The following is a 20,517-nucleotide window of genomic DNA, read 5'->3' as shown; positions in this document are numbered from 1 at the left end:
CTTTATAGCGCCAAATCACAACAGCACTGCTCTCAAGACACTTTGAGCAGCCAACCTCGACACGATTCACTTAACCGCCCCTCGAATACATCACGCAGCGATCACAGCAGTGAAACAAGCTGGATTTTGGGAATCCAATGAGTACACCTAAAGTGCATCTGTGACGACAGACGTGACACACTGATTAAATCAGAAGCATGATGCAGGTGGTCCCAAACTGTAGACAGGCTTAAACTCATCAGCTTTAAAAAATATTAACAAGATGAATATGGAATTTATGAGAAATGTACAATGCCTTTTTCCTCTGAGGGCTTTGGCTGCCAGACTTAGGATCAGTTGATTAGTTTTGTGTTCAATTGTATTATTCTGTTTTTGTTTTTACATGTACGGATTTAATTTCCTGCTAATTTCTTTCCCTTTTTTGTACTGCTGGGATTCTTCTGGTGGTCCCCGCTGACGTAGCAGCGTCCATATTATTTGCTTTTTGTAACCACGGACTGAAAATGCTTCCCAGATGTGCTGCTCCTCAGCGAGGAGGAGGGCGGATCGTATTTGTTTGTGCTGAAACTTGAGTCTCTAGTCACAGTAATCATAGTCATAGTGGGTCATTGGCTGTGACACTGTGACAGCATGTAGCTCACTAACTGTAATGTTGTGCTTTTACGTTTAAACTGACTAATTTGTCCTCAGATTTGACTCATCGAGAGTTGAGCTGCTTTTTACTGCTTGTCCATTTCTCTAATTGCAGCATCACTGATAAAAGGAAGGAAACGTCCTGACAGGACTTCCTGTACACGTTAGTGTTCTCTCGGTGTTTCTCAGGACTTCATAACAAACAAGCTTAATGCAAACAGTTTGATTGCACTCAGTGCGGTCACTGCTCTGTAATCGTGACTCAATAGAGGACTTTTTTTTTTTTTTTTTTTTTTGGTCGGTATCAAAAAAGGGGAAGTTGGTATCATTCGAGATAACTTGACTCGGGTATTCAATAATTTTATCTGAGTCTTTTAAGAGTGAGTCAGTGCAGATGATCATCTTATTCACTCTTCTTCTCATGACCTGGTTTAAGTGTTTCTGGCTCAGCATCAACTGTTTTAGCACACGTCAGGAAGTGATTTGTCAGAAGTGTTACAAGCACGAAAAGTCATGCCAGGTCACAGCTGTCGGCCTCCGGATAGGCTTAGATTACAATCTTATCTCTGCACACTGAAACGTTTAGGACTAATACGCTGTTATTAGTAATATTCTGTTATTTTACCCCGAGTTTAAAATAGTTATAGGCAGGAAACGTAAACGTGGTTTGGGAGACCACACGGAGGTCACTCTGAAGTATGTTACCCTAGAAAGTGTTGTGGTTTTGTCCTGCAAAATGAGCTCAAAGCAGAGTAAACACACAGCTGGCTGCAGGGTTGAGTCGACGCCCGGATCTCTTTGAAGAGAAGGCTTCGTCATCGCGTATCAACTCGTGCAGAATGCGCTCGTTAAGTGGGCAGCAAGCACAGGCGAAACGTTCTGCTGCCAAACAAGCCACGCTCATTGTTAACTGTTGTTTTATTAGCCGTGAATCAGAGTGAATCAGACGAGCTCTCGGAGAGAAACCACCACCAGCACCCGCCCCCTCTACTCAGTCCCACATTCCTCCAGGCTCGACTCCCATATCTGATTTACAGCAGAGCTTAAAGTCACATTTCCCCCCCTTTTTACAGTGAGATTTACACATCTGACATTAAATATTTGTGGGAGTTTGTCTAGCAGAGAGTCATATTTATGCTTCTCTTGTCTTCGTCCTGCAGTTTGCTGCTTCAGCTACTATGATAGTTTGACAAAAGCGAGAGGGTTGCCGGTTTGGTGTGGAGGTCCTGAGGTCAGAGTCCTGACCTCAACTCCATCAAACACCTTTGCCAGAGCCGGTATCACAGAACATCAGTGTTTGATCTCAACAGAATAAACGCCTTCCAGCTCCTTTCATGGCCACTTGAGGCCGACTCCCATGTTAAAATGGTTTAAAGCAGAAATAAGCACGTTTAGGTTTGCTTCTATGGATATCTTCCCCTTTCATAACAAAAATCCAGAGGGTGAACTGCTCACTTACCCCTCCGTTTTTGTTTTTGAGTCCTGCTCTGCTTGTACGTGTAAACCTGCAATCAGCCAATCGCACGCATATCGCATGTAGACACGGTCAAGACAACTTGCTGAAGTTCAAACTGAGGATCTGAATGGGGAAGAGTGCTTGCTGCCAAACGTTGTGGCCTAAATATTTCAGAAACTGCTGATCTGCTGCAATTTTCCCACACAACCATCCCCGAGTTTACAGAAATTGGTCTGAAAGTGGAAAATGTCCAGCGTGTGGGAGGTCTATGGGGAGAAAAAGCCTCGCTGATGTCAGAAGCCGGTGGAGAATGGCCTGGCTTCTTCGAGCTGATAGGAAGGAGGCAGAAACTCAAATAACGACTCATTACAGTCAATGTATGCAGAAGAGCATCTCTGAATGCACACATCAGACCTTGAAGCTGATGGGCTACAGCAGCAGGAGGCCCCACGAGCATCACTCCTGTCAGCTAAGAGCAGGAAACTGAGGCTACAGTTCCCACAGGCTCACTCTAATGAGACAACAGCATAATATACATTGTATGAACAGTTTAGGATGCTGCTGGTTTAATGGTGAGCATCATTTAAACCCCTCAGCTTACTGACCGCAGTGTACCTGTCTTCCGATTGCTACTGCAGCATCCTGAACCTCAGATCGTTCGCTGTACTTGAATGGCCTCCAGTTGCCTGATCTCAGTCCAGCAGAGCACCTCTGGGAGGTGATGGAACCCGAGGAAGGCTTCCAAGAATTAGGGAAGTTCAGAAGGGAAGAGGGGGTCCAGCATGGATGTTTGTGTTTTCTGTGCTGCAGTAAGATGTCACTTGAGCCTTTTATTGATTCACAGTGAAAGTTCTTGTTTCTCCAAAGAAAAGTGAGCAGCATTTCAGTTAACAGAAGACATTAAAAAAAAAAAAATGTCTGGATGCCAAACAGGAAACTCAGACGATAAAGTCTGAGTCCTCGCAGCTGCCTCTCAGACCTGCTTCCTTTAGCCGCTCATTAGAGACCAGTAAAGACACTGTTTGCTGGGGAAGAACAATAGAAGGCTGCTCGGTCAGTTAATTAAATGTTACACAAGGAAAACAAATCCAATGTAACGGATGTAATTTCCCTCTGTTTTGGACCACACCAATGAATTACACAGTCAGCTGATGCAACATGATCACACTGTCGAAATAAAGTGCACTTTATTCATTGCAACAGAAAGCGCTTCATGGGAATTCAAGTTTTTACATCTGATCATACGCAACTGATTACAAGAAAGAGGACCGTTATCATGTGAAATCATACGCTGTAGTTTTGGATTAATGACTACTTTGCAGTTCAACATATGAAACCTTCACAACTCTTCCTAGAAAAATATCAGTGCAGTTTAAGAGAAAACAAACATAACAGTAATTTCTCCTCAAGGCTCCATTACATCCACCCATTCCCCACCTCTGTGGGACTGAACGAACAATGGAGCTTAAAAAGGTTTAAAGCTGAACCACAGTAACACACAGAGGCCACGTAACAGACGTACCTTCAAGTACAGTGCAAAGTAATGTAAAAAAAACACTTTGTAGAAGGCACAAAATGGCTGCGAAGGCACTGTAGGGACTGCATGAAAGTCAAAAATCCAAAAAAGAAGGAAAAAAATACAGTTTCCCATTGATCTCTCAGTATCAACTGGAACTTTGTTTAATTTAAAAGAAAAAAAAGGCACAACAATCACAAACCAACAGGTAAAAAACATTTGAGGCTGCGTTTGCGTGCAGCTATTAGTGAAACCTCACCAGTCGCTCTGTTTTTGGTCTCAGCTGTTCATTTGGCTATTTTTACAAGCTGGTCTCCAAAGAAGAATTTAAATAAGAACAATTAAGGATGCAGACGAACGCTGTCTCGTGGTTGGTTCAAAAAGTTTTGAGTCCAGCATTTAAATAAAATAAAGGGTAGCACATCGTTAAAATTTTGAATAACGGCATTACAAAACCACTCGAATCAACATTTCACACCACTTAGAAACATGTTGGGATTAGTAACAGGTTTACAGACTGGCTGTTGTCACTCGCAGTTAGATTCTTCTACCTCTTTCTGATATTTTGGAGGTTATTTTGTTTTTCTTTCAGGCTGCTGGACTCAGAGTTCCTCCCTAAACCTATCATTTTGCTCACCAGGACATAGAAATTACACAACTGATCAAATTTGATTAAAAACAGTTTAAAACTTTGCAGACTTTCCCTAAAATATACTTTCAAAAATCTTTTTAACTGGAAGTGAAACATTGCCGGCATATTTGCTGCTGAAGTATTCTCCCATACATTTCCTGACTGTCTCCTAAAATGCCTCCAGCTCTTTTCTCACATGCAGTCTGCTTGAGATGAGTTTTCACTGCTGAATACACTCAGGCTAGTTAGGCTGAGAGCTGCCCGAGCTCCTGCCCATTGTTCTTTTACTGGAGCTGCAGCTGTTTTCACATTCATTATGAAGTTACAGATTCTTTTGTTTGTGTTTTTACTGCTGAGTAAGCAACAGGCGTTTGCCGTCTCACACAAATCTCCATCAGGTAAGTAATAGGAAAGTTGATCACTTCTATTTGTTGGTGATCAGGTATTGTATTAGTATACACCATCAGTCAACGGTCTGATTTACTGTGTTACACAGCAGCCGTCTTTGATTCTGCATGGCCACACGGACATGAACCTAACAGGGCGTATTAGGGCCACTAAAATTTGTTGAAAAAAAGTCAAATTTACAAGAAAACGTACCAAATTTAAGAGAATAAATTTTTTACTTTACAAAAAAGAAAGTCTACAAGCAAATTTGTGCACAAAGACTGGAAAAAGTGGCAAACTGTCTTATAAATGTTCACCTCTGAAGCTTGAGTTTCCCCAATGCTGTAAAAAATGTTAAAAGTGCTCTGACATTATGCCTGTGCAATTTTAACAATGCAGGGTGGCCCATGATTTAGAGACCTTTGACATATAATTAGGATTTTCTTTCTTATTATGTTCAGACTAGTTGCTTAGTTTTGCTTTGCTCCTGTTTAATTACGTCCTAAATGAGTCCCAGCAACATTCAGATCTCTTTATATCACAGTGGAGCTGCAAGCTCAGTTCTGTGCAGGTATCAGGACAAGTGGCCCTTTGACATGGACACTTTTTCACATTATCTTATAAAAAATACTGATTAGAGCTGCTTGTAGAGGCACAGAGTGTGTGAGTGTCCCAAACAAGCTACAAACTGAACACATTACCATTCACGAAAAAGATAACTGCCTAATCATTTTCATGCAGTCCCTTAAACACTCATTAAATAAATACTGTAAAACAATATCTTATAAAAGTGCTTTACACGCGTTACACAGGAGGAAAACTGCAGCAGCAGTTAATTTAGAACGAACCCCACCACCAGAAAACAGCCAAGAAAAAAAAAAAATCAGACTTTTCCACAGCAGCTGTGCAGCTGTTGGTCTCGTGTCATTAAAGATACTCTCAGCTGGTGGAGCCTCGGTCTGCACAACATCTTTACCGGCTTTGAAGCGTAAACTTTTCCACAGAGCCGAGCGTCGGCGAGTCACTCGCTTTTAAAAAGTAAAACTACACCCTGGATGTCTCTGCTTTGGTACAAGTCGATACTCTTGATGAGGATTTCATGCGAGTCTGTGAACACGAGGCTTCGCTGGGGGCGGAGGAGGCGCGAAAGGCTTTATTCTGGTTGCCGGCGAAGGGCTGGGCTTGACCGGAGGTACGGGAGGAGGGGTTGGTTTCACTGCTTTGTTCTGAAAAACAAAAAATGATTCTTAGGTGAATTTATGAAAGCAAATTAGCAACTTCTGCACCTCAACACTGCTTCCTGTCATCGGGGTGGATGCTCATGTTAAACTAAAGTTTCAAATAATGATGGCTCTGCATGATGTCATGGAGATCCCTTATATTGTCACGTATTCCAACTCTGTTTTTAAAGAGGCACCCAATCGGTTTGTTTGAGACAGCTGATGAGCTCTAGCTTCACGAAGGCCCAGTGTGACATGCATAAGGATTATTTTGAGTTGTGAATCATGCAAAGCTACTCGAGTAAGTCCAAAAATAAAAAACGTAGAGCTGGAAAATGTTTGGGCAGACCAGTTGATCCCTATTGATCCCCAGAAAGAACATCTAAATATGAATGAATCAATGAAAATAAATAAAACGAGTGACCTTTATATGACGTCCTGGGGAAAAGTGTTTAAAATTCTCTGCCTTGGCGCTCACCTGTGTTTTATTCAGAGTTGGTAAAGGTTTAGATGGAGGTAGAGGTTTCATCTGTGGTGAAAAGGAAGAAGACTGTTATTTAACTGGGATTTAGAGCAGATGCTGACACTTTACAGGCTCCTAATGAACATTAAAGTCCAAGTTTGATCACATGGAAACCAAAAATCAACAATGACATTATTTCATAAAGCCACAGAGCTACACTGATGTTTATCAGTCCTCTGTGACTGGCTGTTCCAGTAAAGTCTGCAAAAATCAACAATCCTAAGCTGTTTTCATTAAACAGCTCAACACTGTAGACTAAACTACGTCCAAAAAAGCTGAGTTTAAAGCTGGGCTCAGTCTACACGATACCAGCAAAGAAACAGCTGACAGTTTCTTCTGATTGGCTGCCCCTCATAAAGATAAGATTGAGTGAGGTAATGAGTCACACAAAAAAAATGAAGCCTGAGCTTTTAGCTTGTAACCACGGTGATCTCATTATAATATTACACAGGGCAGAAAGTAAGGAAAAAAGATGGCAGGTCTCCTTTATGCATGTTATTTAACATAGTTTCATTTTTAAGCTTTAATAGACGCTCAAGTTGCTGCGATCTTCATTTTGCATTATGTCTTTAAAAACAAAAGTCTTACCGGCTCAGTTTCCGACGTGACTGACGATGAAGACGGTTTCAGCGGTGGCTGGAAAACAAAAAGCGGTTTGTCAGCATTTCACAGTAAAACTGAGACCTGCGTACACCTGGCTGCTCGGCGTACCTGTGGGGCGGGTCTGCAGGGGGTCACTCGACCCATCAGAGGGGTGCAGGCCTGTTTCGCTGTGGTCTCCATGAAGGTGGGCTGACTGATCTGAGGTCTTTCTTTACCACTTCCTTCTTGGAACGACGGGTTCAGCTTCCCTTCAGCTGAATGCACTTTCCTGTGAAGACAACATTTATTTATTTAGCCGGGAAGAAGAAGGAAAAGATGAAGAGTCCAGACCGCAGAGGGGGAAAACTACCTTGTAGCGATGTAGCGCTCCATGTCGTCCTTCTTACAGCACATCAGCCCAGCAATCAGCAGAGTGACGACCAGCAGGATGGAGACTGCTGCGCACACACCGGCTATCAGCCCAACCTGATCTGCAGGCAGAGGAAACGTAAAACTGCACTTAAGTACTGATGCGTCCTTTTTTGCACTCTTTATGTCTAAGTGCAATTAAATTCTGAACAGCATTGCCTTCAGAACTGCGTTAGTCCTTCATGGCATAGATTCAACAAGGTGCTGGAAACGTCCCTCAGAGACTTTGGCTCATATTGACTCTCTCCGTTAGCCACAGAGCTCCTGGAGTCATTGAGTCAGATGATGAAATCTGGTCATCTTCTGAGCAATAAAACTGGGTCACGTTTTCATTTTGTTCAGTTTAATTTAAGCTCTAACAAAGGGTCTTAAAGTTCTGCTAGAGCTCTCGTTAAAAGCAAAAACCAGACCCGATTTATATTTGTCCGATCTTCCCTTCAAGGTCGGCTCCTTGTGCACTCTGGACCAACTTCTCCAGCTACTTTGGGCTGCTCCCTTCCTCACCAGTGGGTATCTGGTGTGGTTTTACACCAGATGCTGTTCCAGATAGATTCCCAAAGGCATCCGTTTCTGCTCCCGGGGTCAAACCATGGATCTTTCGCTAGTTAGGTGACTGCACCAAACCACTGCACTATGTTGTGTGTCTTTGCCCCGTCTAAGTCCTGATCTCTCCACTTGAACTCGAGCTTTTCTTTGGCTCGTTCAGTAAGTAAATATTTAGTCTGGGTTTCATGTCGGTTGGTTTAATGGTTGAATGAGGATGCAGGAATCCTAATCCCCTCATTTCATTACTGCAGAACTTCATGTTGAACGACCACAGCGACCACACTTGGGTCACAGTTCTTGCTCTCTGAAAACAGCTGTTTGCTCCCAGCTCTCTGAGTAACAATGATCCTCGACACGAACAGTTTGTGGCCCAGGGTGAAATCACAAAAGAGCTCCTGAAAGTGGTCGGAGCAGGATTTCCACGGAGCGTTTTACAAACGGCAGCCACGCTGGAAGAAGCGATTGAAGATTATCTAAAAGCTAAATTTAAACCAGTCGCGGTTTTTGCTTTTTCTTTGGCCTCAGGGGCAAAATTTTCTGATCACGGCTTTTAAGTAACAAATAAAAATGAAGATTTTAGTTTAAATTTTACAACTAAATCGTGAGGAAGCTCTTGAACTGTGGCTAAAAACTCAATACGAAGCATCTTTTTCCCGTTTTAACAACTTACCAGCTTCTGATTTTGCAGAACGATTAGACTATCAAATCTGAAAATGTTATTTTCTAAGAGCAACATGAAAATGTTATGTAAAAGGAATTTTCCACACAAACAACAAGAGCAGTGTTCAGAGGAAGTTATGTCATCCTCTTATTTTCTTAATTAGCTTTAGTTTCACTAAATTTTTTGTTTTGTTCAGAGGAAAGTGTGTTTTAGAGTCTCTTCTTCCCCTTTTCTTTGGTACTATGTGGACAGAAAGTTGCACAATCATGAGGCGCAACTCAAGTTCAAGCTTCATGTGCAGAATGTAAATACATTCTGCACATGAAGCAGAGACAACCAAGTCTTCTACAAAAGAGTGTTGAAACTAAATTAGAGCAAACGGGGTCAGTGCTGGGAGGCTCTCATAATGAATCACTCATGTTTCTTATTCACTGGAAAAATGATTCAACAAGCAGCTGTGACCTGTTTTCATCTGAAAGTCTCATTGAGCCTGTAGATTACAACAGCAGCTGAACGTCTCTAAACGTCGTGCTTCATAGTTTATCGTGAACGTTAAATGCACCGCAGCGTCTGTACCTTGAGGTAAATCCGCGTACTGGACGTTGCATTTGGGAGGAGCCCAGCCGGGATTACAGTGGCACTCGTTCCTGTGATTACACACCTGCGGATAAAAAGCAGTTAAATGATTAAAAACACGAGTCGTGGAAGTGGAGCTCATGTTCAACGCGACTGGTTTGGATCGTGTTTGAAAGGCGTTTGCAGTTTTTTATCTGATCGTTTCTTCGTTTTATTCAGTCAGTGTTTAAAGTCATTTATAGTTTCTTCCCCCGTCGTTAGGAGGCTGTTACATTCCTTGAGACTAGCTGCATTTGTCCAGTTTTAGTCTGCTGTGATGGCTAAAACAACATAAACAGTGCATTCCTCATCTCTTTTCTCATACCTAGCACCACTTTTAGTTTGACTTATTTGGTAATAACAGCTCTTTCTTTCTCTCTCGCTGCTTTTTCATCTCTTTTTTAATAATTTTTGGCTCTGAAGCTGCTATTGTTCCTGCCCCGTCTGCTCTCTGCTGTTTCTTCTACATCCCTCATTAAAACATCTAAGTTTATGGCTGCCTGTATGTTGCCTGACAGACTAAACTCAGGGCAAACATGGAGCTCGGGTTCAGTTTAACACCAGATGTTGTTTCAGGTGAGGGGATGAGGTGAAGGTTCATGTTTAATGGTGTGAAAATTACGGTTAGTTCTCTGATTTTGAACTTACTCCGTTGTTGTTGCACTTCTTTGCACAGTCCTCCCTCTTCCCGTAGGCTGACACATCCACACATCTGTTATTGAGGCAAACCTGAGCACAAACGTTTGATTCTGAGTAAAACGGCCAAAATATTCAAAGAAAATTAATCGTCCTGCAATGTGTCTCCCTGTGACAGTTTTACCTTATCCGGCGCACATTTCGTGCCACTCGGCACCATGTCCAGGTTTCTCCTCTTATCGTCGTCCACGGCGAGTTTGCACTCTTTGCCGTACATTGTGTTGTAGCTTGCCCGTTTCCCTGTGATAGACTCGCCTCCTTCCTCACAAAACATCGATCCGCACTTAACATCCCTACACAAAACAAAAGCATTAATCCAGAGCTTTGTGGTGCTTCTTCATCACTCTGAATTCAGGGTGAATGACAGATGGTGACACGTACTGTGGAGCACAACGAATGAAGCCGAATTTGTTCTTCCCACAGTTAGCGCCTTCCTCGCCACGCTGGTTCAGGTTGAAACATAAATCTGGTGCCACCTGGGCCCCTGGAAGAAGGCACAGAAGGAAAGCTTCATGTTAATCTGTCATTTATTGTCGGTCTGAGACTCTACATCCTTGCGTTTGCTATACTAATGCACCTCCGAGCACATGGGTTCAGCAGCGTTTTTAAATTCTAAGCGTCCAGAGATGCCAGAGTGGGATCGATGTCAGAGTTAAATATAACTAAAGTGACGAGGCGCCTTAACTGCACGCTGCTGAACTCATCAAAATGGCCAGAAAAGTACTGATCTAATGTGTTAGTCTTGCCTTTTATCAATGGACTGTATTTACAAACCTCTTATGAGACTTTCTTTGCAATCGCTTACATAACAAAATGTATTAAATATTTAGTTGGACAGATATCTTAAAGTTATTTCCACCACATGACAGTAAAATCTAAATGTTTGTAGACCAATGGCTAAAAGCTCCTTGAGGCTTATCTCATCTACTCAAAACAGTGCTGATTTATCCCTAAACGAACCAAGAAGTAACGCCGGAGGGTGGGGCGGGGGACAAGCTAAGGCCTGCAGTTCCCCTCATGGCCACTTGAGGCCCCAAAAGCCAGTCAGTTCCCAAAGACTTCCCTTGTTAAAATGTCCAACTTTACTGGAGCATTTTTGCATGTTTCGGTGTAACAGCTGCAGGCTGGATGATTATTTTTAAATAACTCATTCATTAGGATGCTGTTAAGCCTCAGAGTCAGCGGTGTGGTGCTTTGGTTCACAGGCAGCCTGTTAGAGCTCACCTACGCTAACCCGAGCCACTGAGCTCAACCTGTTCTCTGTGTCTGTGCTGTTGGAGCCTTTCAGGACTTTTTTTAATGGAATCACAAGCTGTACAGTTTAAGCGTGCAGCTTGCTAACCACCAGGTGATAACCTCGTGCTCCATCCTCGTGTCTGGATATGGTCAGCGAGGCTTCAAAATGCACAGCCAAAAACCAAAGTCACATTTTTATATACAAACCCTGAGGTGCACCTTTCTAACTGAGCGTGCAGATATCAGCCAAGAAAGCAAAAGAGCCTCAAACTGGGACTTCCCAAACCAGCAGCTGATGTCTTCGATAGCAGCATGCTGAGCGTACCTGGTCCAAAAAGCCTCCAGCAGTGATGCTCCTGGGTGGGACACTGGCCGTTGTAGCAGTATCCCTGGACAGTGCCGCTGCCCTGGAGCGTTTTGTAGCAGGGCTTGCCGTTCATCTCGAAGCTGTCTTCAGGACAATCCGACGACAGTCCGGTGCAGAACTCGGGCAGGTCGCAGGTCCCGGCTGACTGCCTGCACACGCTCCCAGATGACTTCAACTGAACAAAAATAATATTTTAGTGTTTTGACCTTCTGTATGTACCAGATCTGGACAATAATTCGCTTGTAGGTTTTTGTAGCACTGTTCCAGGCCTTGAAACTGTCAGTTGAGGAAGGATGTGGTGAGTTATAAAAAACTGAAACAGCAGGGTGTTATCCTCCCTTTCCTGTTAGTGCTGAACAGCGGGTGTAAGAGTAACCTTACATTTATTAGCCAGAGGCGGGGTGTGTCTTTAGGAAAGGTCCTGAACTTCACAGAGAATGGGGATTGTTATATCTCAACAGCTACAACAGAAAATCGGCATTCATTTCATTTACTGGACAGATTGTCAAAAAATTCTGAAATATTCATAATCCTGAGTATTAATCTTGATCTATTTTAGTGACGCGCTGACTTTCCTGCAAATTTTCAGTAAAATATCTCAGCAGTTACCAGAAGGCGAGCCTCTGATCGTCCTCCAAGGCCTTCATGAAGATATCTTTTGAAATATTTTTGCAAAACATGGCATACTTTGACAGTGCCTGACTTTTTTTTTTAAATATAGCACATCAATATTTCTCAGTTATATAAAAAAGATATTTCAGTATCTACTCAATGTAGATAAGAGGATTAATGTTCCCAGGAGAAAAATCTTACTCATTACAACATCCAGAACCACCTACTGAGAAACTAGCTGCTGGTGTGTGCAATCGTTTTTGTGACACAGTGACGTTAATGACTGTTTTTCCATAAAACGTCCCCGGTGGGAGCCAGCTCAGCACAAAAGAGGTGTGCTGGGAGCTTCGTGGGTTTCTGTGGCTGAGCTGCTCCATGCACTGCATGTTTTACAGATTCTGGAAGTTCAAATCATTGACAACTTTCACTACCTCACTAAAGTTGGCAACTATCTGTGACAAACGGCAGAGAAGCTGCACATATGGCTCGAATTATCATTATTTATTCTGGTGTGCTTTACAAAATGTGTCATTGCATTAGGCAGAGCAGGAGTTGAGAAAAACATAGCAGCTTCGTTCAGAATCCAGCTGATGTGTGCAGAGATTAGCAGCACACACACACACACACAGCTGTGTGTTGCATTGATATTTGGGATAAACTGTATACATAATGTTCTTAAAATTCTGGAGAAAGCCCGGGAAATTGCTGAGTGAAAAGCATCTCCCACAGCTTTATTTGGAAATTACTCTGAGGAGAAAAGAGAGTCTGGGGTTTGACGTTTTCAGCCAACACGTCGCTAAATTTGAGACTCGGATGTTTTTGTGAATGTGAGCTCTGTTAGTTATCAAATCACAGACCGGCTTCAGAGCCAGATTCCAAAAATGTGTCAGGGAATAATTTAAAACACATGCTGAACGTATTTTTGTCTCCAGAGAGTTTTAAACTTCATCGAGAACTCGATTAATCACAGCTGGACCTGTGATTAGTATTAATGTCCTCGCAGCACGCTGACGCTCTGAATCTACATTCAAATTTAGGTTGTTTTCTGCACCTTTGTTTAGATGCAACGTGCTTTGGAATGAGGCGTCTTATACTGTGTAGGTACGGATTAATATAAAGCCACATTAGAAGGGAGCAGAGCAGCTTCAGTACCTGACACTTCTCACAGCACTGTCCGTGAGCACACTGGGATCCTGCAGTCAACCGACAAGTCGAGGCATCGCAGCAGGGATTGTTGCATTCCTGCAAAAAACACAAAGACACACAACGTTTGTTTCTGTGCACACACTTGATCCTCAAACATGGCTGCAGCGATGAAGGCAGTGACCTCACCCAGGAATTCTCCCCCTTCTGATGAGGTGTGAGCACACTAGAAAGCTATTTTAAATTTGAACTCTTTAAGGCTGCAGCTCTGCACACGCTACCTGCCCTAACCTCAGACAGGAAACCACAGCAGTGGGATAAAATGGAAGAACCTAAATAGCATCTCCCTTCAGCAAAGGACATATTTAAACGTAGCTGGGGTTACCTCCACCGTGCCACAGTCGCACTCCTCTCCGGGCTCCATCATGCCGTTGCCGCAGCGGGGGCCCACGGCGATGATCCTGGAGGAGGTGGGCTTTTGCAGGCAGCTGGGCTGAGCTCGCTCCAGGAATTCAGCGAGCTGAGAAAGACTGCAGCTGCTGAACAACTCCGGGAACATTTGATTTCCTGCCCTGTGGGAGGAACAAGGAGATCTGGGCTCAGCTTAAGGTTCAGCGCACCCCTGCTCTGATTTTAACGGTTTACAAATGGGAAAATGTTTGCAGATGCAAAAAATTCTACATCTGCTCTGGTCTGCATTTTTACCTGAGCTTTTCTGCCATGACACAATCCTTCCCGCTGAAGGTGGAACCGCACGTGCAGTCTGGAGCGTCGTGGGAAAGGCCAAAGTTATGTCCCATCTCATGGGCAATAGTGGAGGCGAGGCCTATTGGGTTTTCATGGTGATCCTGAAGGAGAAAAAGGAATCAGTATCACCTCCATCGTCCATCCTGATGAACGAGAGTCAGACGCCATTACTCCCACCTGATTCACGCCTCCTGAGTTTCCGGTGCACATGGCGAACTTATTTGCCAGTCCGACTGTTTCTCCGTCAAAATCTCTCCAGCTGTTAAAGACAAAAACGCACCGTCAGGTCAAGCCGGCGGCATCACTGCAATTAATACATCTGCACAAATGTCAATCCTCACGTCACAAACTGGGCGTTGTCGTGCTTCACCCTCAGCAGGAGGTCGTCCTGACGCCACGCCAGGAACTTGTCCAGCGTGGCTTCTGAACTGTGGCTGACGTCGATGAGGTCTTTGTTCGACCAAATCTCCAACCCCACCAGCAGGACGCGGATGTTCAGACGCCGATACAGCTGCGGGCGGAGGAGGAGACCGTCAGGAACAGATGTGCTAAGACACGTCAAACATCTTAAACAGCTGGACGCAAACTCACCTTATCGATGTGATTCACGACTCCGAGGATACGGGATTCAGTATTGCTTCCATATTTTTTATACTGCAGGAGAAAAGGAGGTGAATGTGTCAGATTTACTCAGCGATGAGGGTGAAGTTTTATTTAAAGTGAGACGTTATTACCTCAGCGTTGTCCACCACAACATACAGCTCGACAAACCTCTGAGGACCCGGCGTGGGATTCGATTTCTGAAAGGAAACACAAAAAAAACTGTGAAATACACGCCAACATGACACATCAACCTCATTATTTATTGATTATTTACTCACTTATGTGCTTTTACTACACATCTACACACATTAAAATGGAACAAGGGGACAATAAAAGAGGACCACTCCTCTGCAAATAAAAATGTGAGCGAATGAATTCAAGTCCTGCATTCCAAATATATTTACACAGAGGTTCTAACTGACTTCATCGGTGTGACCCCTTCTATTTGGAGAAATCTAACTATTAATGGTGTTTCTGCTACCCGGTGGAGCTCAGGCAGAGCTGAGCTGCTAGCTGACGGTGCAGAGACGGACCGTGTTTCCTTATCCGCAGAGCAGACTTTAAAGTAAGGTTTGCAAAGCTCTGTGCGAGAGAAGATCCTCGAGATGGGATGAACACACAGGATGAACATGTGTGTTCATCTGTTCTCGATATCAGGAGACGTCTGAACGATCATTTCTGTCCCAAGACGAACCCTGACTCATCGTATGTAACAGAACAGTGGCTGGAATTCACAAACACGCACACAAAAATCAAACTAAGTAAAGGAAAGGTCCCAGCTGACCTCCTCGGGGTCAAGTTTCGATTTTACAGCCAATCTGAACATTAGTATCATTCATGGGATGGATGTTTGATCTGCTTTCTTAAAATTCACTGAGGAAAACGTGCCTATCTTCTAGCTGCGGTTCCTTCAGTGTTATAAAAACTTTTGTATTATATGAAGGTGAAAGAAAACTACACTGGCACTAGAGCATACCCATGATCTGGACCTGAAGAGTCCAGCGACCTGAGGGCCCTGGTCCTGGTCGTAGAGTAGGGTGGTGTTGGATGAATAGCCACAGCTGGGCCTGCCGCTGATTTTCAGGTGCTCCTGTCTGTAAACGGCATGATCGCCATCGTCCGTCTGCCCCAGAGGCTCGATCAGGTAAACCTGCTGCCGGGCTCTCAGGAAGCCACTGCACATCGACATTAAAGAAATAACTTTATTCGTCTGCCAAGAACAGAAGAGATGTGACTTTGATCCTTATAAAAACATAAAAGCTTTCAAACAGACGTAATGGGTCGTTAAGGGGCATTAAGGGTGAAACGGCGGTACCCGGGCACAGAGCAGCAATGCGACGAGCAGAAAAACAACCAGGTTGCTAAATATGAAGCAAGGCGTTTCTCAAGAACCTGAGAAACTTTCTCTACAGATGATGTACGTGATAAAACAGGAAGTCCTATGTTGTAAAAATATCTATCGCTGCTCTCTTACCTCATGCCAGAACAAATCCCCACGCTCACCGAGGTGTCATCCATGCCTTCGATGTGACCGTGATAGTAGCAATGATCCTAAAAACACGGATCGGTCAGTGAGGCCGGCTGGTACAGACATCGCTCACGCAGAGATTCTTTGTTTTTGCTTCCATAAAAATCACAATTAGAAGTCTAAAATGTTCGATTTTTATCATTTCTGGGGCAATAAAAAGTTTTTGAAACAGCTCCTTCTCCTTTAAAACAGGACTCGAGGCTATTTTACATAAATAAGTCAAATTTTTTAAACATTTTTTATGTTGCAAAAAGTGAAAAACATATCATTTGAGATTGAACAAACAAGATTTTACTTAATCATTTAAATAAAGTTAAAACGCACTTGTTTCGGTGATGTTGTCACCCGTTTGCCATCTTCAGTATAATGTGTTTCAGTGTAGTCTCTCCCAATAAGGTTCCTATAAAATTGAAATTCATTTTCATGTATTTATATATAATAACATATATATAATATTTGCATTTGCTGAGCAGAAATGAAACTCACCTGTTTTTTTCCAGAAGAATTGTGTGATTTCTCCCTTCGATGGCCAACTCGTACCGAACTGTATCAGGATAAAGCTGCAGAGAAACGTGCACAAGTCACAGGGCGGCGTTTAACCTCCTGAACATATTTCACTTGTGGGAAAAAAGGCAAGGAAGGAAAATACCTGTGCAGGTAAAAGTCCTGCACCCAAACATGTGCTTCTGATTTATGATAACACATAGTTTGCACATTTTTAATCTGCAAAGCAGCTAGTGAAACTGCACTGATAAATTAGCTGTTATTAGGAAAACATGTTGAAATGCTGAGAACACAGAGGTTGGTTTTTCAGTCCCGGGTGTCGCTAATCTCATCCAAAATGACTTAAAAACACAAAATTAAAGGATGCTTACAATATGCATTAACACAATAAAGATCAGCTTGATGTCAGAGAACTATTGGAAGAATATTCCTATCTGACATGGAAAAACCAGCACAACGATACTCAGTAACGTATGCAGATTCCACTATTTTTAATAATGAATCACATGAGAAATATTTTAGAGAGAGCACCGGTGATGTGCAGCTGAGGCGTCAGTACCTGCGGGTGGTCCTGAAGGCTCCTCCTGTGTCTCTCCTGGAGTCTCTGAGGTCGGACCACCTCGTAACGCTCCACGTGAGACAACGTCCCCGAGCTGTGCACGATACAAACTACACACCACAAACACTGAGTCACTGTCTGTATATGATCATGAAGGAGTAGTGCAGATGCCAAGCAAATTTAGGCAAATTCAGCCCAAAAACAGACTGTCTGATGTAAAAAGAAGCATTCAAGAATACAGAGTCTGCAACATCTGCTCACATCTGACTGCATCAGTGCATGCATCTAGGTTTCACTCATTTGAGCTCTGTGGGAGTCACCCCATAACAAAATCTAGAGCATACAGGAGAAGACAATCATGGTGGCGGAAATGTTCGGGCGTGGAGTTGCTTTGCAGCTTTTAGTAAAATCTGCAACAGTGCTTATGTTTAATATGAGGCCATCAGTCCAAAAGTTAGAAATGACCCAGAAACGGACCCTTTAAATATTGCCTAACGTGCCCTTTTTTTTAAAAGTTTTCTCCAGTGAATATTCTGAAAACAGATCAAACATCCAGGTTTCTGTTTAGTGAAACTATGACTTTGGCTTCAGATTGTGACACTTGGACTGGGTGTAAAATTTATTTCAGAATCAGAATCCTTTATTGATCCCTAGGGGAAATTATTTTGGTTACAGTGCTCCAGTATAAACAGTAACATAGACAGACAATATATACAATATATACATGATTTATATACATATAAGTCACTTATTGATAAATAGCTGAATAAGAAGAAGAGCGTGTAGCTATTGCAGTACAGTGTGTTAAGTGGATGAGTTGCACTTCTTCCAAAACAGAAATTTTTGATTTGACTGGGTTTTTTTTTTGGGTTTTTTTGTTTTTTAAATGTAATTACACATACATGTGTAACTGGGGGCCAGACCTGATTGGTCTTTAAAAGTGTAAACTGCAGTGAGATCATTAAAAGCTGATGTTGTGATGCCAGCTTTACTGCAAACAAGTGAAAAAGTATAGAAAGCTAAAATAGTTTCCAGATCTAGACGAGCTCTTTGAATCCTAAAAACAAAAAATGCCACAGCTGTGACAGAAACTGTTGCATTAAATGTGGCATCCCTCAAGGATCGATTTTAGATCCTCTTCTATTGTCGTCTTTGCATTTCAGAAGCACAATATTTACGTTTAGTATCATCTACCTGCCTCACCTCACAGCGACTGATGGCAAAAAAACTTTTCTCAACTAAAAATTAGGCAAAACTGAAGTTATTTTATTTCCATTATTTGACTTAATTTCCAGGTCCTACGTATTTATATTTTTGGCTTAATCATATTAAAATCTTATTTTATTTAATGATCATATTTTAAGAATTATTTAGATTTTCTTTTGCTTTGTGCTGATTTTTATCATGTTCTTCTGTGTGTTTTATTTTGAAGACCTCCCGGTATTTTAAACTGAATTCACTTGCTCTTTTTAAAAAGCATTTTTTCTTATGCCAGGATAATTATGTGATTTTTATAAAATTTCATATAAAATAATAATAATAATTTAACTAGAAATAATATCCCCTGTTGAACATTTTTAGAATATACTTGTTTTTACACTTAAAGAAAGGGAAACATTAGCGAGGGGTTTTTATTAATGCAGTTGTTTTACTAAACCTGCCTCAGCTTGATCAAATCGTTTTTCTTGGTCATGACTTTCTTACTAATAGATTTTAAATCTCAAATTTCTTCTTAAATAAAGGGCAAACATATCTAAGACCACACGTGTCTACCTATCCATCACCTCAGATGATCTAATTGTTTCATGTTTCCTCCTCTGTACTGCTGAGAAGTTAGATGTATAATCAAATACTGTATTTTAAAGGCACATCAGATCTTTTAAGAGCGTTAATATTTATTAGTAAAGCAACATAACTTGTAAATAAAACAGTAAATTGGTTAAAGAAAAACAACATTTGCGTAAATAAAGAGGGAAATACTGTTATAAACTGAACCATATGTTTTCTTTTACAGGGACTTTAAACCCTTTTTAAACCACATAAACTTCTGCTCGCCTATTAATAGTTCGAAGCTTCTCTGCCAGACTTCATTCACTTTTCTGCTGATTTAGCGGCAGCCTGTTGCTATTCGTAAAACTTTGTTGGAGTTAAAAGTCTTACCGCATGTGAGCCACAGTAAGAACAAGTCCTCTCCCATCATGATGCGCTCTGCTCGGGCCCAGCCGATCACCTCCCGTTACTCCGTCGTGAATCAGCCGCTTCCAGGCAGCGACTCCCCCGAGCTTCGTTCTTATCTCCGCCCCGCAGACTTACCGGATACCCAACGTTAAGCCAACTGTGGCTACACTTCCGGTGTAATAAAGCTTTAAAAAATAAAGTCAAATTTTATTTATGTGTCGCCAAATCGCAGTTGCCTCAGGTGGCTTTAAGGTGTAAGGTAAGAAATCCCCAGACAACTCCCTATGAGCAAGCACAGTGGGAACACCCAAAATATGTGTAGATGTAGAAATCATACATCGTACTGTAGTATGACACGTGGGAGTCATGTATACGTGGAAACAACAGCTTAAGATTTAAACTAAAAATGTTAATCTTATTATCATAAAAACTATGAGACCTTTAAGCTATGATTAATAACTTGGGTCAGCATAAACCGAATAATCAAAGCTTTTCAAAAAGTTCAGACACCAGTGAATTGAGATTATTTCCCTTACAGTCATTTCTGTCGACCCCAATATGGAAAATTCTCTAAATTTACAGTATATTCTCTGTATTCACAGACATTTCTGTTAATCCCCATGCAGTTAGGACTGTTTTAAAAGTATAATATATATATATATATATATATATATATATATATATAATGTTTTGGTCCTGGTTTTCGCAAAGAAGGTTACATTTTTTAACTAAACCTTAGAAAATCTTCAACAATCATAAATCTAAACATCACCTGATTTATTTTTATTTTACCTTTTAATGTATGACATATTAAAAAGTTCAAATAACGTACCAAGAGTAAGAAAACATGTTGAGTTGACTGAAGAAAGTTTTTAGCTCAAAAACATCTGAAGGGTGTTTTTTCTGATCCACAAAGTTAATCAGAAAAAAAAATGATTGTCTGTTTTTTTTTTTGTTTTACTTTTTTGACTTTTTGAAACACTGAATGATGAGTTATTCAGACATTTTAAATCTATTCTAGATTTGTAACAAAAATTTCCACAGAAGGTTTTATTGTGAAGTTATCACACTTCCTGTATGACTCATGTTTCTCTGGCTAACATCATCAAGGAGTGTTCATACTGGTTTCTTTGTTGCTCACTGCA

The 20,517-nt window shown here is 41.9% G+C and overlaps 1 protein-coding gene across 1 annotated transcript; it reads right to left on the bottom strand.

Moving 5' to 3' along the window:
- Positions 1-3,259: 3,259 nt before the first annotated feature.
- Positions 3,260-19,459, bottom strand: adam8b (ADAM metallopeptidase domain 8b). The gene is made up of 23 exons (XM_085466919.1): positions 19,355-19,459; positions 17,195-17,304; positions 16,618-16,691; positions 16,456-16,531; positions 16,078-16,154; positions 15,580-15,778; positions 14,735-14,800; positions 14,592-14,654; positions 14,342-14,511; positions 14,178-14,259; positions 13,959-14,101; positions 13,639-13,825; positions 13,263-13,352; positions 11,457-11,673; positions 10,277-10,379; positions 10,020-10,188; positions 9,848-9,928; positions 9,161-9,245; positions 7,319-7,439; positions 7,078-7,237; positions 6,955-7,002; positions 6,322-6,372; positions 3,260-5,849 (listed from the first exon to the last, which is right to left on the bottom strand). The coding sequence occupies exons 1-23, from the start codon at positions 19,392-19,394 to the stop codon at positions 5,721-5,723; spliced, it is 2,541 nt and encodes an 846-aa protein (XP_085323045.1). The 5' UTR covers positions 19,395-19,459; the 3' UTR covers positions 3,260-5,720.
- Positions 19,460-20,517: the final 1,058 nt, after the last annotated feature.

This window comes from Copadichromis virginalis, linkage group LG8 (assembly GCF_057382275.1).
Source record: "Copadichromis virginalis isolate Kocher_CV1m ecotype Utaka linkage group LG8, C_Virginalis_male_GT1.1, whole genome shotgun sequence".
NCBI classification, from domain to species: Eukaryota; Metazoa; Chordata; class Actinopteri; order Cichliformes; family Cichlidae; genus Copadichromis; species Copadichromis virginalis.
Note: the sequence above shows the minus strand (reverse complement) of the source record. Positions and strands in the feature narration are given on the sequence as shown.

Bases quoted from the DNA above. Each gene is read 5' to 3' on its own strand.
- adam8b (XM_085466919.1), bottom strand. From the start codon at position 19,394: ATGATGGGAGAGGACTTGTTCTTACTGTGGCTCACATGCG. The intron at 13,826-13,958 runs GTAAAAATGCAG...TTCCTCCCACAG, and splicing joins GTCATGGCAGAAAAGCTCAG to GGCAGGAAATCAAATGTTCC. The intron at 5,850-6,321 runs GTGAGCGCCAAG...TTTGTTTTTCAG, and splicing joins CAACTCTGAATAAAACACAG to AACAAAGCAGTGAAACCAAC.